Below are 15,976 nucleotides of genomic sequence, written 5' to 3'. Positions count from 1 at the left end.
AAAAGATGTTTGCTCCTTGGAAGGACAGCTATGGCAAACCTAGGTAGAGACATCACCCTGCCAACAAAAGTTTGTATAGTGATGGTATTCCCAGTAGTAATGTATGGTTGTGAGAGTTGGACCATGAGGAAGGCAAAGCGCAGAAGAATAGCTTTTGAGCTGTGGTGCTGGAGAAGAATCTTGAGAGTCCCTTGGACTGCAAGAAGATCCAATCAGTCAGTCCTAAAGGAAATCAACCCTGACTGTTCCCTGGAAGGTCAGATGCCTAAGATGAAGTTCAAATACTTTGGCCACCAAATAAGAAGGGAGCACTCACTGGAGAAAATCCTGATGCTGGGAAAGACAGAAGGCAAAAGAAGAAGGGGACAGCAAAAGATGAGATGGATGGATAGCATTACTGATGTAACTAACACAAATTTGAGCAGACTTTGGAAGATGGTGGAAGACAGGAGGACCTGGCATGACTTTGTCCATGGGGTCGGAATCCACTGTGCGACTGAACAACGACACATAAAAGCATTCAAATGTCTTGCAGGAAATGGAGTGGGTGAGAATGAAACACTGGGCTTACCTGAGGTTTCTTCTCTTAAGTGGGGTGAAGTCTTCCAACCTGTTAAATCATGCCTCCTCTTGCTCCAGGCAGGGCTATGTAAATTTTGTACAACTGTTCTGCTGTGGACTGAGACCACCCCTCCAGTTGTCCCATAGCCCATCTCCATATGCGCTTTTAGTCTTTACATTAATAGACATGGACTACTTCTACTCCCCTCTCTCTTTTCCTTTCTTCTTTTGGGTGGGAGGTAGATGACTTGGCCCATTAAAGAGAAGAAGTCTTCCGGTAAGCCCAGTGTTTTGTTCTTTTTCAGTGGGGGGAAGTCAACAAAGCTGGTTATATGCCAAAACTAGTTGGCAGGGCATGATATATTTGCTGTGGCATTCTTTGCTCCTTTCTTACCCCACTACTTGCCGTAACACTCTTCTTCCAAAGGCCATCCCAGTAGAATCCTGCTGGTCAATCCTATAACACCTGATGAAGGTAGATAAGGACAACCAGATCTTGTCTATGGGTGCCCTTGTGGAGAAAGCCATTGAGATGACTGCTGCACTGGTAGAATGTGCAGTAGCACCCTGTGGTGCCAACAGACCCATGACCTCATAGGCTTTTTTGATGCAGAGTTTTACCCAAAGGGTAATAATGGTGGCCTTTGAAACTTTTCTTCCCTGGTTGTCTGTGCTATGTGATACAAACAGGCTGTCTGTCAGTTTCAATTGTGGTGTTCTTTGGATGTGAAGCTTGGGGACAAAAGGAAGGAAGGACTAATTCCTTGTTTAAGTGGTAATCTGAGCTCATTTTCAGAACAAGCACTACAGAATCCTTGTGGAACACACATAGTTCCCTTCTAACTGACCAAGGCTCCAGTTCCAATATATTCCTAGTGGAGGTCACTGCCACCAGAAAGGCAACCTTCCATGACAGAAACTTTAGATCTGTGGATTTCAGTGCCTTGAATGGCGTTTTGGTGAGTCCTTGCAAGCTTTTGTTAGACTCCAGGTAGGGAATCTATGTCCCTTGGGTGTTGCTAACTGGACTGTTCCTTTAAGGAATCTCCTAATATACTTATTAGCTGATAAGTTGCATAGCCCTCTATTTTTCAGGACTCCTGACAAAGCAGCTGCCTGTCTCTTTAGCACAGCTGGTCCTAGTCCTTGCTTCCAACCTGCTGCAAGTAGACAACATTATCCCTATAAGACATATTTAAAGGGTCTATTTTTTTTTTGTCACTGGCCCACTTTTTGAATGTAGCCAAAGTACAGATATAAACCCATATGGCTGTGTCCTCCTTGCTTGAACCATGATGTCTACCACCTTGTTAAGGAACCCAGAGTTCCTTGGGGGACCTTTTTTAGTTCCTGCTGCTCAACCTCCATGCTGACAGCTGAAGTCAGGCTGGGTCCAGGTATAGGACAGGTCTCTGTGACAGAAAATCTCTTCTTATGGGAGATGCCATGATTGTTCAGACATCTTGACTAGCTCCAAGAACCATGGCTGCCTTGGCCAAAAATGAGTCCCTGCTCTCACTCGCTGCACTGATCATGGGAGTTGGTGTATAGTAAGCCTGTCAGCCATTGATGTAGCAGCACATCCTTGTCCTCTGCTTGCAGATCCAGGAACCTGGAAACATTGTGGTTCTGCTGCAATGCCAGCAGGTCCATTATTGGTATCTTGAACTGGATGAAGATCTCTCAAAAAGTGTTGTGGTTTAGTGCCCATTACCCTAGGTCCAAGTCCTTTCTGCTCAACCAATCCAACTGCATGTTTGACAGGCCTTGCAGGTGCTGGACTCTCAGCTCTGTTAGGTGCTGTTCCACTCATAGGAAGAGGAGCCCACTTCCCTGTGAAGTCTTATGGCTCCGATGCCACTCTGATGGTTGATGTGCGCCTTTGCCATCATGTTGTTGATCCTCATCAAAATGTTTCTTGTTTCTCATTGAGTCCTGGAAGGTGATTACGACTAGCCTGATTGCTCACAGTTGATGTTGTTTCCCATTTCTGAGGGGACCACCTGCTTTGAGCTACTTGACCCAAACAGTGGGCTCCCCATCCCCTTTTGCTTGCAGTGTAATGTGGGGTGGCTGCAGGAAGGATACTTTCTTGATTAGATTCCTCCATAAAGACCACCATCTTAGTGATTTTATGACCAAAGGGTGGGGCTTGTGGTGCCTCCTTGATACCAAAGGATGGAGCTGCTTGTGGTGCCTCCTTCTGATGTCCCTTTGGTGTGGTAGTAGTGCCCACTGAAGAGGTGTGAAATCAGGCTCGTGGAATGAGGTCCATCACCAAATTTAGAAGGCCCAGCATTGTATAAAGGTCCATGAGCACCAATGATTTTTGTTTGCATGTCCTTTTGTGTCCAAGATCTTCCATTGCTTCTCTGTTGGGAGAAAAACCATTGTTGACACACTGTTTACCCTGGCCCCCAGGTGGACCAGTTCACTGGAAGGGGTGAGCTGGCTTTTTTGCAGGTTTACTAGGAAGTTCCATAGCAACTGGATGCCAACTTCTGAGTCCCTTGCCACTGACTCGATGATCAGTAGGTCATCCAGTAAAGGTCTATGTGGATCCTATGTTGTCTCAGGTTGGGCACCAGCACCACCAGTACCTTGGTGAAGATAACAGACCAAAGGGAAAGGCTGGTAATATCGGTTCCCCAAGGAGAAATGCAGGATCTGCCTGGAGGACTGGTGGATAAGGATATGCAGGTAAGACTCCTTGAGGTCCATACACTCCTTGAGGTACTTGTCCTGCTATATGATTTGGATAACTGAGTGAAGTGACTTCATGTGGAATTTCCACTTTTTTAACCACAAGTTCATTCCTTTAGATTGAGAATTGCCCTCAAGTCTCTCCTCCTCTTGGGCACCACAACGAGGATCTGGGATCTCTGCAAGGTATACTGGTTCAACCATTCCAATGGTTAGAAGATGCTCTGCTGCCTCCTGTAGCAGCTGGTGCTGTGACTTCAATCTGGAAACTGGGGATGGAATGAATGATGTGATGGGGACACAAACTCTATTTTGTAGCAGTGCTCAATGACTGAATGCACTTACTGATCTGCCATGGTCTGCCTCCAGTTGTGAAGCTTTCGAAGTTACACCCTATCACAAAGTCAGGCAGTGGTTCTTTTTGCTGGACCAGGTGTGTCCCACTTGTCAATCAGGAACTATCTGTTTTGGAATCTTGTCTTCTATGAAAAGGCACAATTGCTCCTGAAATCCCTGTCTTTCCATCCCCTGGCATCAGGCTTGAATCCACAAAAGGAGCCATAGGTCCTCTCTTTGTCATCGTTTCCCCTTGTCAGAGGTAGTTGGCATAGTTTTCTTCTTTTCTTTTGTTTCTGCTAGAGCCTTGTCTAAGGTTCCCTCCCCAAAGAGAAGCCTATTGGAAAATTTCTCTGCAAACAGACTGGATTTTAATAAATGGTCCATCTTCCAGTATTTTAGCAAGACATTTCTTCTACCACATTAACTTCCTATGCCCTTGCACAGAACTGCATGGCATCTTGGAAGGTCTTCCATGGTTGCTCCTATTAAGGCATAGAATTTTTTGTCAATTGTTGTTAAGCAAAAACCATACCTACGGACAGCCCATTCTGCCCTCAAGACTTTGATCAAAAAGCCTCTGGGAATGGGCAGGTCTAATGGCCTCTTTGATGGTCTCTTAAACACCCTCCTGTCAAACTTGGCCAATACAGATGATCTAGGTTTTTCTGGACTGTCCATCTAGTAATTCAGAGGTGCACCTCTGAAAATACTCACCTTGGAACAACCTAGATGAACTATCTTGGATATCATATCAGAATCTTCTCCTGAGTTCTGACAACTCTCTCCCTCCCTCTCTGAGCATGGTGCTATAGAGACTTCTGCAGAGTGGCACTCCTCTATCTCAGTGTCTAAATTTGATTCTCCTGTGTTTTGGGGCCTTCGTTTATGAGTGGCACGCATCAACCACACCCCTGATCTAACTGTGATAGCTGAGGAAAGATTTTCTTCATCAGCTGCCTCCACTGTACGGCTGTTACATCTGCTATTCATAGGACACCTGTCTTAAAGGAGGGAGGCTTGCCCTCTGATGAAGATCTGGGGGGGGGGGGGCTTCTTCTGTGTTCATGTTGCCTCTGCAGATGTTTCTTGGCCACCTGTTCCTGTTCCTTCCCCATTCCCACTCCTGTGCTATCCCCTGCCCTGGGTGGCTGGTTCTGCACAGGAAAGTATGGTGCGTTAGTAAATGTTCTTACCTGATATTCTTGAAGTGGAAAGCTTGGAAAAAGTGTTTGTGAAACAGGAGATGGAGTACCAACTCATTGCTATGAAAGCTGAATCCGTGGAAGATTGAATTGTATGAATTGTTGAGGAAGATTTACACTAGAAATCACATGAACTATGGATTTCCCTGGGATATACAGAATACTTGGATTGGACATTTGTAGTTTTATGAGCGCACTGGAACTCCAGGTTCTTGGTGTATGATCACATGTTCCTAACATTATAAGTACCTTTGTATGAGATAATTTGATGTTGCATGTTCACCATATTTTCACTGAACTAATTGTGATACATCTTTAAGTGGTTTGAGAGTGCTTTATTTAGAGGCTGGTTAACATGAAGGCATTTGCTTTGCTCTAACCATTCTTACCCATGATTCTCATTTGTGTTGTCTGTGTGATTGAGAGAGCCTGACAAAGCAAGCTCTCCCTCCCCTCCCCCTTCTTCCTCAAGGGAGGAGCCTCAACCAATGGAGAAAACAGAGGCTTTGCTCTGTGGCTCCTGTGTGATTGAGCAAGCCTGACAAAGCAAGCTGTGACACAGAAGGAAGCAAGAGAGAGGGAGAAGGAAGCATACTTGCTTGTGGGTCTGATAGCCCTCTGGGGGCTTGATCTGTCTCCCTGGGTCACAAGACACCCTAGCATAGGTTATAAAGAGAGTATATGACAATCAGTACTGGGAGATATTTAATTGGTGTTTCATATTTTAAAAGTTATTAAACTTTTTCTGGTAATATTTTCTGAAAGAAAGTTAATTTTCCTTGATGGGCAATTCCATGTATAATTGAGAACTTTAATTCTTTTATAAACCATACTTTTTGAAATGTAGATTTTCCTGCTCCAAAGGCCCTTAAATAACCCTTTGTTCAAAAGTTTAATATTATTAATCACTGCAGATACATTGGCCAAATAATTGCCACACATCTAGAAATCTTAAGAGTTAAAGAATTGCTTTCAATCCCCATCCACTCTCCCAGGCTATGAATTGAAAGCTTCAGTTGTTTGGCCTAAAGGTGCTGTGCTCCCAAGCCCCTTTTTTGGGTATTTGTGTGCATGTGTGGGTTGTTATGCTCTTTAAACCAAAACTTTTTGAAGTGATGGCGTGGAAACAGCTGTATCTGACAAGGTGCTGAAGATATAGGGTTTAAAGCTGTCAAAAATTTCTGATTGCAAGTGGGTTGATATGAGACTAGAGACGGCAGCTTCAGGTCATGGCATCTTCATGAGGAATGTACCAAGGTTGTCGCTAAAAAGCCCAATATCTGGCATGCTTTTATTTGATACAGCAGAGACTAGACTTCAAAGTGTCCTTCCTTTTTAAGAGCAGATGTGTGGGTAATTTCAGTAGCCTTCCTGTGAGATTACTTTTTTTTTAACTTCAGACATTTAAAAAGAAATAGGCTCTGAAGGGTTGCATCTCTCCATAAATACTGTTTCTTCCAACACAGAGACAGAATTTAATTTGAAAGAAACAACTTATATATTGGAAAAGGTCATCAAACCAAGTTCATTTGATTTTTACCCAATAAAACTAGTCTGATGTGCACTTTTAAAGTATTGACTGTCTTAGTTTCCGAGCATAACAGAGCAATTACTAGTAATGTATTATTTCAGAGAGGAGAACATTCAGAAATAGTACCGTTTGTGGTAATGAAACTGCTTCAGTAAGTTTCCTTTGGGAGGCTGCTGCAGTTATCAAACAGAATTAATATTTTGCCTATCCAATATATTCTGGTAGCACTAAGACAGATGTATATCCAGACCCTTTCTAGGGAAGAGTGGAATACCTTTTTCTGCGCTGTGAAGACACATAAGTGGAATAAATCCATTTAAGTCTACCAAGACTCTAGAGTAGACGTCAGCATCCATTAATTTGAAGGGGCTCAGCATCCTTTCTAAATGGCAGAACTGAAGCCAATATGTAGAAAGAATTAGCTACAGTTGACAGTTTGGGGCATACCACACAGAGATAAATTTAGACTTTCTACAAAGTGTAAACTGAAGAAAAATCCAGCATGATACAAGGGTTTGCAAATTTGTATTTGCAGCATTTCTAATGTATGTTATAGGTGTATATTTAAAGCAGTACAATTCTATGCTGAATTAACTCCAGTCTGTCCATTCATTTCAATGGGTTTAGACTTTAGTAACTGTTACACAGATTTGCACTGTACATCATCTACACTATCTTTAAGGCCTCCTGTTGACAAACTATAAAGATCTGCATTTTCCCCAACATAGCAAAACATTGTTTTTGTATGCTGATACCTTATAGTTTAACACAAATTCTCAAAACTTGTCTACGGTTAAGACTCACAAAGCAAAGCTGAATATCCATGCATTTGTGTTCCAGAAACTCAGTATTAAATATTTGATGAAAAACGTTCTGAGGAATTACATTAGCTTTAATAAATCCTGCTAATTCAGATTAATTGAATACCTCAATATCTGAAGACCAACTCAATGAAATAGAAATTTTATTATCAGGAAGATCAGGGGTTTTTTTTTGCTTCCCTTATCAGCTGCATTGCCCTAGGCCCATAGTCTACTTAAACAATGAAAAAGAAAACACACATATAAAAATGAATACAAACATATACATTTCTAAAATACTGAATAATAATGAGCCTGGCAAATGCAAGGTTGTTCAGACTGTTAGTAATGTATACGTTACCTGTTAAATTAACCTTGGCAACACACACTCACTGATCATATACGCTAGTCTGCCCTCATAATACTATGTATTTCTGCAACTATTCCATACCAATCAACATTTCACATCTGACAACAGGCAAGCTTTTAAGTAGCCTTGTTTTCATATAAAGGATCACTTCATGAGCCCCATTGTTCGATATTCTACACTACTTGCAGCTATGCTGGTTTACTCTAAAAACAACCACACTACCCTGATTTAAACAATGGTTATGCTTCTTTGCTTATAGATATACCTGAAACACATAACTGTCCTATAATATATTATCAACAGTTCAAAATATACTTGAGCACCTGCAGTAAAATGGTGGATTGGTACTACCCGCTGTTTTACTGTTCACACATTTACCAACATGATCACTAGTGATAAGAATGATCTATCCATATACTCATCGAAGCACAGTCTTACACAGTGGATTTAGTCTGGAGTAACTCCTCATAGGATTGAACTGTTAATTTTTGATGGATTTAGAGGAAGAAAACTGAAATGACCATTCTAGTAACTCACAGTAAAAGTAAAATTAAGGGCAGCGAGTGCATGGACCAGAAAAAAAGGACATGGTCAAAAGAGGCAGTACAAAATGGGGACACTTCAGTTTGACTTGTGAATATCTCCAGGAAAGTACTTACGTTAGGTCTCAGTTCAGCTGCCATTTTATAGTACTTCTCAGCTGCTTCATTGAGGCTAGCTTGTCTATTGGAACAGAGAAAAAGCAAATAGTACAGTTGAATTCTCACTGAGAACACAGTCTGCAGATAAATAACAACAAATTTGCTCTGACCATTAATAAAAATTAATGGTAATATATTTTAATTAGGTATAAATAATCCAATCAAAATATCAAACAGTTAATTAAATAATTCAATCTAAACATTAAACAATTCCCTTTTGATATCCAGATTTTTGTAGTTAAATTTATATTCTGAACTTCCACTTGGCTTTTTAGACAATAGTAAAAGTAAATCCACTGCACATTCCAAACAACTGATAAAAATTCAAGTGTAATATGTATTAATCTCACAATTAAACTTTATGCTTCCTGAATTTCAATATGCTTATTGTACAAACAAACTGAAACCCATACACCCCCTAAGTACTAATTATTCATGCAAGAAATACACAAGGGTTTTTCTCCTCTCTATAATACTTTAAAAATAGACCTTTACTAGGTCTATGATGAGAAATTTCAGACTGAGAGACTTGATGATAATTTAACTGATTTAGTAATGGAAACAAACCACATAAATTTGCAAAAAAGGATACAGTATGGTCAATGCCCATTTCCATGACCAAGCCAAAACTACTCGTATTTGCAGCAACATTTTTGCATGGACTGAAAAATGCCTGACTTCAGACCACAAGAAAACCAAAACAGGTTAACTACAAAAAGCTGCTAGAAACAATTATTTATTTGTTCAGGCATTCCACATCAGATATCTTGAGTCTGGTGCTTAAAAATCAGGTGCAGCAACACAGAACATGTGAACAAATAAACAAATAATTTTATACTTTTGGGGGAGATTTGCATCTTCTTTTTTCCTTCTGAGATGTCCCTTGAGAAATGCAGTCAAGGGTGCCCTAATATATGCTCTATGGTATGCAAGCAGGCCAAAATAACTTCTAAGGCACTGGGAAATAAATGGTTCCAGCCTACCCTGTTGGAACATATCAACTACAGTACTAACTAATGCCACCTTCCTCTTCCTCTTGTTATTCTTGTTACATTTTCTACCTCAATTAGTCACACTGCAGATCCCAAGCAACTGAGGCATCATGATGCTGTGTAGATAATTAGGTTTGACTATGAGATTATAATGAGGGTAAACAAAATCGGTTACCAGTGAAGGTGATGCTTCCTAGAGTCACATGGATGACCCCAGCAAATTGGGGGTCACATAGTGAATTAAATGATGTCATAATGCTGAAAATCAGAAATGACCATTTGTGAGCATCACTGCATGCAAACAAAGCCAATTCATGAACCTTGGCTTTCTTTCTGAACAGGTGTTTTTTGGTATCATCACAATGCTGTCAAAGGAAGAGATGTTTTTGATGATGCTGAAACTGTTTGGAGATAAATATCTTAGTTTTGGCTTCGGCTTAGTTTCACATACCTGAAAAATTCAAAGAAAAACACATCCCCAAGAACTGCTACTGGCTACATCTGTGTTTATCAATCATGGTAATACATTGCAAACAGTCCAGAAAAGACATGGCATGGTCAACGCATGGAATTTAACAATGTCATTTGTTCAGATCAAAATACTTAGTAAAACAACACAAATATTTAGTAAATCAATATTATGTAATACAGGCACACACATTAGGAAGTATTCAACTTAAGACATCTTTCTTTTCTATTACTGTTCATTCGACCCAGTGGTCCTTAACAGCCACTGAGGATTTATATTTAAGCATAAAAACATAAGAGAAGCCATGTTGGATCAGGTCAATAGCCCATTCAGTCCAACACTCTGTATCACACAGTGGCCCATATACAAACACACACACACACACAGAGAGAGAGTGGCTAATAGCCACTGATGGACCTATGCTCCATATTTTTATCCAATCCCCTCTTGAAGCTGGCTATGCTTGTAGCCGCCACCACCTCCTGTGGCAGTGAATTCCACATGCTAATCACCCTTTGGGTGAAGAAGTACTTCCTTTTATCTGTTCTAACTGGACTGCTCAGCAATTTCATGGAATGCCCATGAGTTTTTGTATTGTGAGAAAGGGAGAAAAGGACTTCTTTCTCTACTTTCTCCTTCCCATGCATAATCTTGTAAACCTCTATCATGTCACCCCGCAGTTGACATTTCTTCAAGCTAAAGAGCCCCAAGCGTTTTAACCTTTCTTCATAGGGAAAGTGTTCCAAACCTTTAATCATTCTAGTTGCCCTTTTCTGCACTTTTTCCAATGCTATAATATCCTTTTTGAGGTGCGGTGACCAGAATTGCACACAGTATTTCAAATGAGACCGCACCATCGATTTATACAGGGGCATTATGATACTGGCTGATTTGTTTTCAATTCCCTTCCTAATAATTCCCAGTATGGCGTTGGCCTTTTTTATTGCAATCGCACACTGTCTTGACATTTTCAGTGAGTTATCTACCACGACCCCAAGATCTCTCTCTTGGTCAGTTCTCTGCCAGTTCACACCCCATCAACTTGTATTTGTAGCTGGCATTCTTGGCTCCAATGTGCATTACTTTGCACTTGGCCACATTGAACCTCATCTGCCACGTTGACGTCCACTCACCCAGCCTCAACAGATTCCTTGGAGTGCCTCACAATCCTCTCTGATTCTCACCACCCTGAACAATTTAGTGACATCTGCAAACTTGGCCACTTCACTGCTTACTCCACTGCAACGAAGAGAAAGCTAACTACGTGATGAGATCTCCCCAACAGAGTATGATAAGGTTGTTTGAGAATGTTTCTACAAAGGCAGCCAAAAATTTAGCAACCTTATATGTAACCCATCCATCTACATCGCTCAGTAGCCTAGAAGTCCCAGCAGTTGGAAAAGCAAAGTCCTTACTAAAAAGGGGAAAGAATCAGCTCCTATCTAAGCTTTAAAAATTCAGGGCAGCTTAAAAGTATGAGGTCAATGGATCCAATGTGATTAAGGCTGCAATTACATATTCTTTCTGAATACAGAATATCAGCGTATTTGCCTGTCAAGACTGCAGATGGTAGAGCATTAAAGACATGCCAACATAAAGGTGCATCTATATTTAGGATATATTATATTACAAAAATACATGGGGATGCTAACTGGTAGGGGAATGCCAACCGTGAAGACTGAGCAAACTTTTCTTGACCTTATTGCTTAACTTTTATAATCCAGATGTCTCAGATGAATTTCAATCAGATGTCATAGTTCATTGACTTTTACTTTCCTCATCAATTCTATTGAAACTCCTAGGCATATTAGCTTATAATTCACCAATGAAATGAAACTGTTCCTACTTTATTTATTTATTTATTCATTCATTCATTCATTCATTCATTCATTCATTCATTCATTCCGTAATTTATATCCCGCCCTTCTCACAGAATGGCTCAGGGCGGCTCCATTTACACCAGAGGTGTCAAATTCATTTGTTATGAGGGCCAGATCTGACATAAATGACACCTTGTTAGACTGGGTCATGTTGGGCTGGGCCATGTGTGTAAATATTTAAGATTAGTTAGTGGAGCTATAAACTTTATAAAGGACACAAACACAAAGATTTTTTAAAAAATAAATAAAACATGCTTAAAACATTAGCACTTGTCATTGGTCCTAAAGGTGCTTTTTTTGCATCTCTCCCATGGGATCCAAGGAACTGGACAAAGGAAACTCTGGCTCTTTCCTTCCTTCCCCAGGGGGCAGAAGGAGGAGGAGCCTCAGCCAATACAAGGAAGAGAGGCTTGGCTCAGTAGCTCTGCTGTGCAATTGAGAGAGACTGGCAAACTGTTATGCATGTGGACTCAAGGGAAGACTTTGGGTGTTCCTGCCGGGCTCATTGGAGCCATACGGACTGCGCTTGGGGACATGGGAAAAAGGGCCTGCAGGATCCAAATCGCTGCAGCCCTAGACTAATCACAAGCCCCACTGGTTTGAATGACCGAATAACGTGCTTGCACAAGAACCCAGAGGTGTATATATGTTTGGCCTTGTTGGCCCCATCCCCAGTCTTGTAATGTAGCCTGATACTAAGTTGAAACTATTAAAGACCTTGTTATCACCCACCCTGCATAGAACCCACTATACAATAGTGGCAACAAAGGTGGGATCCGGATGAGCGAGGCCCAGGATCACCTGGCACCGTCAAGCGCACTGAGCTCCAGTGCTACCATGCAACAGGCACCACCACCAGGCCTGACCATGGCCACCGCATCCGGATCGCAAAACTCCATTCCGGAGTTCAACACAGCACAGCCTGAGGCCTGGGAAGCCTGGGTCAAAAGACTCAAGTACCACCTCATGGCACAACGAATCAAGGATGACAAACCGGAGATCAAGAAGGCTATCCTGCTGAGCAACCGCGGCATCACCACCCTACAGCTTGCTGAGGGTCTAGTCATGCCAGAAATGCTCGAGTCGTCTTCCTTCGACAAAATCATTGAGGTTCTGACCAGCCATTTTGTCCTGAAGCCTCACCCAAAAGCTACAGTTCCTTGACAGGTTTCAGGAACCGAATGAGACTGCAGTGACCTTCCTAGCCCGCCTGCGAGACATGGGCAGGAAGGCGGAGTACGGCACACAACTGGAAGACGCCCTGCTCGTGAAGTTCACTCATGGCCTCAGGGACTTGAAGGCACATCAGAAAATCATGACGGAATCAGCTCCTACCCTGGTGAAGGCATTGCAGATAGCCACAGCTCCCGAGGATGTGAACAAAGAGAAGGACCGCCGCCCGGGTGCCAGTGCTCACCAGCTGCGACCAGCCACAGAGTCAGATGACTACGATGGGGACGACACCCTCAAGCTGCATCAGGCAGGTCAACAAAAGCTACAACCATGGGCAACACCCCCATGACCTGTGCCAGCTGCCGGGAGCTGCACAAACAACGCACACCTGCAGGTTCTGGAACATGACCTGCCACACCTGCGGAAAGGCCGGGCATCTGGCATAGGTATGCTGATCATTGGCGCTACGCCAAGGGAAACCTCTACACCAACAAAATGGCCACCGCCACAAGGTCGCATTCATGGATGACATCCAGGCACTCTCCACTACAGGGGCCCAGGTATGCCAGTTGCCCCTACCCTCCCTGGACAAGTATGGTCATTTCAGCCTGCACATTCAGGAAATTGTGCCCGGGGGGGGGGGTATCCCAGTTACACACGTCCCCATTCATAGTCCATGATTTTAAGAAGTGGGAATTTGCAGTCCTGGGAATGGGGCTGGTCCTTATTATGTACAGGAAGTTAAAGGGAGAGCATGCCCCTACCTCTGAGACCCAAGACTGAAGAGGAGCTAGACCACCTCATGGTCCAAGGGGTTCTGGAACCAGTCGCTAATGCAAAGTGGGAGACTCCCATCGTCACCCCGATCAAACTCAATGGCAGCATCCGCATTTGTGCAAATTACAAATGTACGATTAATACTGCAGGGCCATGCATACCCAGTCCTGGTGATGAGACACATGCTAGTTTCATTAGTAGGGGCAAAATTTTTTGGGAAACTGGATTTGGCACAGGCGTATCAACAGCTCCCTGTGGATGAGGCCACAGCAGAAGCTCAAACTATCGTAATGCATCGGGGGGCGGTCAGAGTTAAGTGCTTGCAGTTCAGGGTCAGCATGGCCCCTGGGATCTTTCAGAACTTGATGGACTCCCTTCTTAAAAGTATCCCCAGGGTCCAGCCGTTCTTTGACGATGTGCTGATAGCAGCAGCCACCAAAGACGAATTTGCTAGCCGCCTCCAGACAGTGTTGCAGCATTTTGATGGGGCAGGGTTGAAGGTAAAATGGGAGAAATATGTGTTGGGGGTGCTCATCACAGACTTTTTTGGGGTATACGGTGGACGCTAGCAGCATTCACCCAGCCCAGAACAAAATAAAGGCCAATTGCGATGCGCTGGCACTCACCAACAAGGTGGAATTACAATCTTTTTTGGGCCTCCTCAACTTCTACCATGCCTTCCTTCCCCACAGGATGGTGGTCATGGAGCCTTTACACAGACTGTTAGACAAACGGGTGCTGTGGGTTTGGGGTCGCTGGCAAGCCGCTGCCTTCCAGGCAGTAAGGGATATTTTAACTTCAAATAGCTTGCTGGCGCACTTCAACAAGCAGCTGCCAGTTGTTTTAGTGCCAGTTGTGCAATGCTCTGCCCTATGGAGTGGGTGCCGTGTTGGCCCACATGTTACTGGATGGCCACGAGGTTCCAGTAGCATATTATTTTAGGACTTTACAGAAACTGGAGTGCAACTACACTCAGATAGACAAAGAGGGACTGGCCATCATGGCAGGGGTTAAAAAAATTCCACGGCCCTTCACGATCTTGACGCACCACAAGCCCCTGCTGGACCTGTTTGCCCCCAACCACCAAACGCCCCAAATGCTTTCACCGCGGGTGTTGAGGTGGTCCTTCTTCCTCGCGGGGTACCTGTATGACCTCAAGTACTGCCCGGGGAAGGCGATGGGTCACGCTGATGCTTTAAGCTGCCTGCCACTGCCCTCAACGGACCCTGATCCAACCCCAGCATTCCAGATCATGTCATTGAAGTCCCTCCCAGACCGTCCGGTGCATGCCAAGGACATTGCCCACTGCTCCTCTAAAGACAAAACCCTCTCTTGATTTCTGGACTGGGTGTGGAGGGGGTGGCCTGAGGGTCGGGTGGGCTCAGAATTCTCACCGTTTGCATCTCACCGGGATGAACTGTCAGTACATAAAGGGTGTTTGCTGTGGAGAATTAGGGTAGTGGTGCCCCCAGTACTGCAGCAGCGAGTCCTAACAGTGCTGCACGAAACCCATCCTGGGATTGTGCGCATGAACGCGCTGGTCTGCAAGCTTTCCCTGCCCTCCTTTCTCCCAAGGGAGGAGCCTCAGCCAATGGAGAAGATAGAGGCTTTGCTCTATAGCTCCTCTGGTACAAAGCAAGCTGTTATGCAGAAGGAAGCAAGAGAGATGAGAAGGAAGCAGATGACAGCCAGTTGCTCAGGGGCCCTCTGAGGGCCTGATTCAGTCCCCGGGCTACATGTTTGACACCCCAGCTTTACACAGTCCCTGATGGAAACATGTGGACTGATGTGGAGTTCCCATGCATGCAAGGGAATGGATTTCAGTTGGAACTATGATACGCGGGAAGAGTCAGAAAAGTCTTTTTGTCCACATGGTTTTTCTGATCTGAAATTGTACCAACATTTGCCTCATGAGGAAAGCTTATGTACAATCCTCAATACATTGTGTTTCCCCAGCGTGACAAATAAGGGCTCTCCTGGGGCTCTTTCATGTCAAGAAAATTACATAGCAAGAAGCTCCCTGAATGCTCCGGTCCCAACACAAATTGAGTCCCAAGTGCCTAGGAATTCCCCTCACAGAACTCCAGGCACATGTCTTAGCCAAAGTCCTTGAGGTGGTCATCAGTAAACTTTAGAATGTGTGAATCAGCTTTAAGACACCAAAACAAATAACTAACCTGAGCATATGGGCTGCATTGAAAACCACATCAAACTCTGTGTTATCCAGCTCAGCTGCTTTCTTTGCCATCTCTGCTGCTTCTATCAAGCGTGATTCTTCCAGCAGAAACTGACCTGAAAGACAAGACTGATATAAACTCAAGAGGCAAAGCACACACAACACTTAAAAAAATAATAATGTAAGATTGGAAACCCCTGCATTGACTTTTTGCATGGAAATTTTACGGATGACTTGGTGATTTGTGGTTTTTCTGAATAAAAAACTTGTTTAAGGGGAAATAAGAAGAGAGAGAGTTCGTG

General features: G+C 43.4%; 1 protein-coding gene across 2 annotated transcripts in view; it reads right to left on the bottom strand.

The window, feature by feature from the left end:
- TMTC2 (transmembrane O-mannosyltransferase targeting cadherins 2) overlaps window positions 1–15,976 on the bottom strand; it is a 372,311-nt gene that overhangs the window by 23,560 nt on the left and 332,775 nt on the right. For both annotated transcript variants that reach the window (XM_060245144.1, XM_060245145.1), the window contains exons 10-11: window positions 15,676–15,790; window positions 8,166–8,229 (exon numbers count right to left, since the gene is read on the bottom strand). In XM_060245144.1, the coding sequence (XP_060101127.1) occupies window positions 8,166–8,229; window positions 15,676–15,790 (179 nt within the window). The remainder of the gene's footprint in view (window positions 1–8,165; window positions 8,230–15,675; window positions 15,791–15,976) is intronic.

Source organism: Heteronotia binoei, chromosome 8, assembly GCF_032191835.1.
Source record: "Heteronotia binoei isolate CCM8104 ecotype False Entrance Well chromosome 8, APGP_CSIRO_Hbin_v1, whole genome shotgun sequence".
In the NCBI taxonomy this organism is placed as follows: Eukaryota; Metazoa; Chordata; class Lepidosauria; order Squamata; family Gekkonidae; genus Heteronotia; species Heteronotia binoei.
Note: the sequence above shows the minus strand (reverse complement) of the source record. Positions and strands in the feature narration are given on the sequence as shown.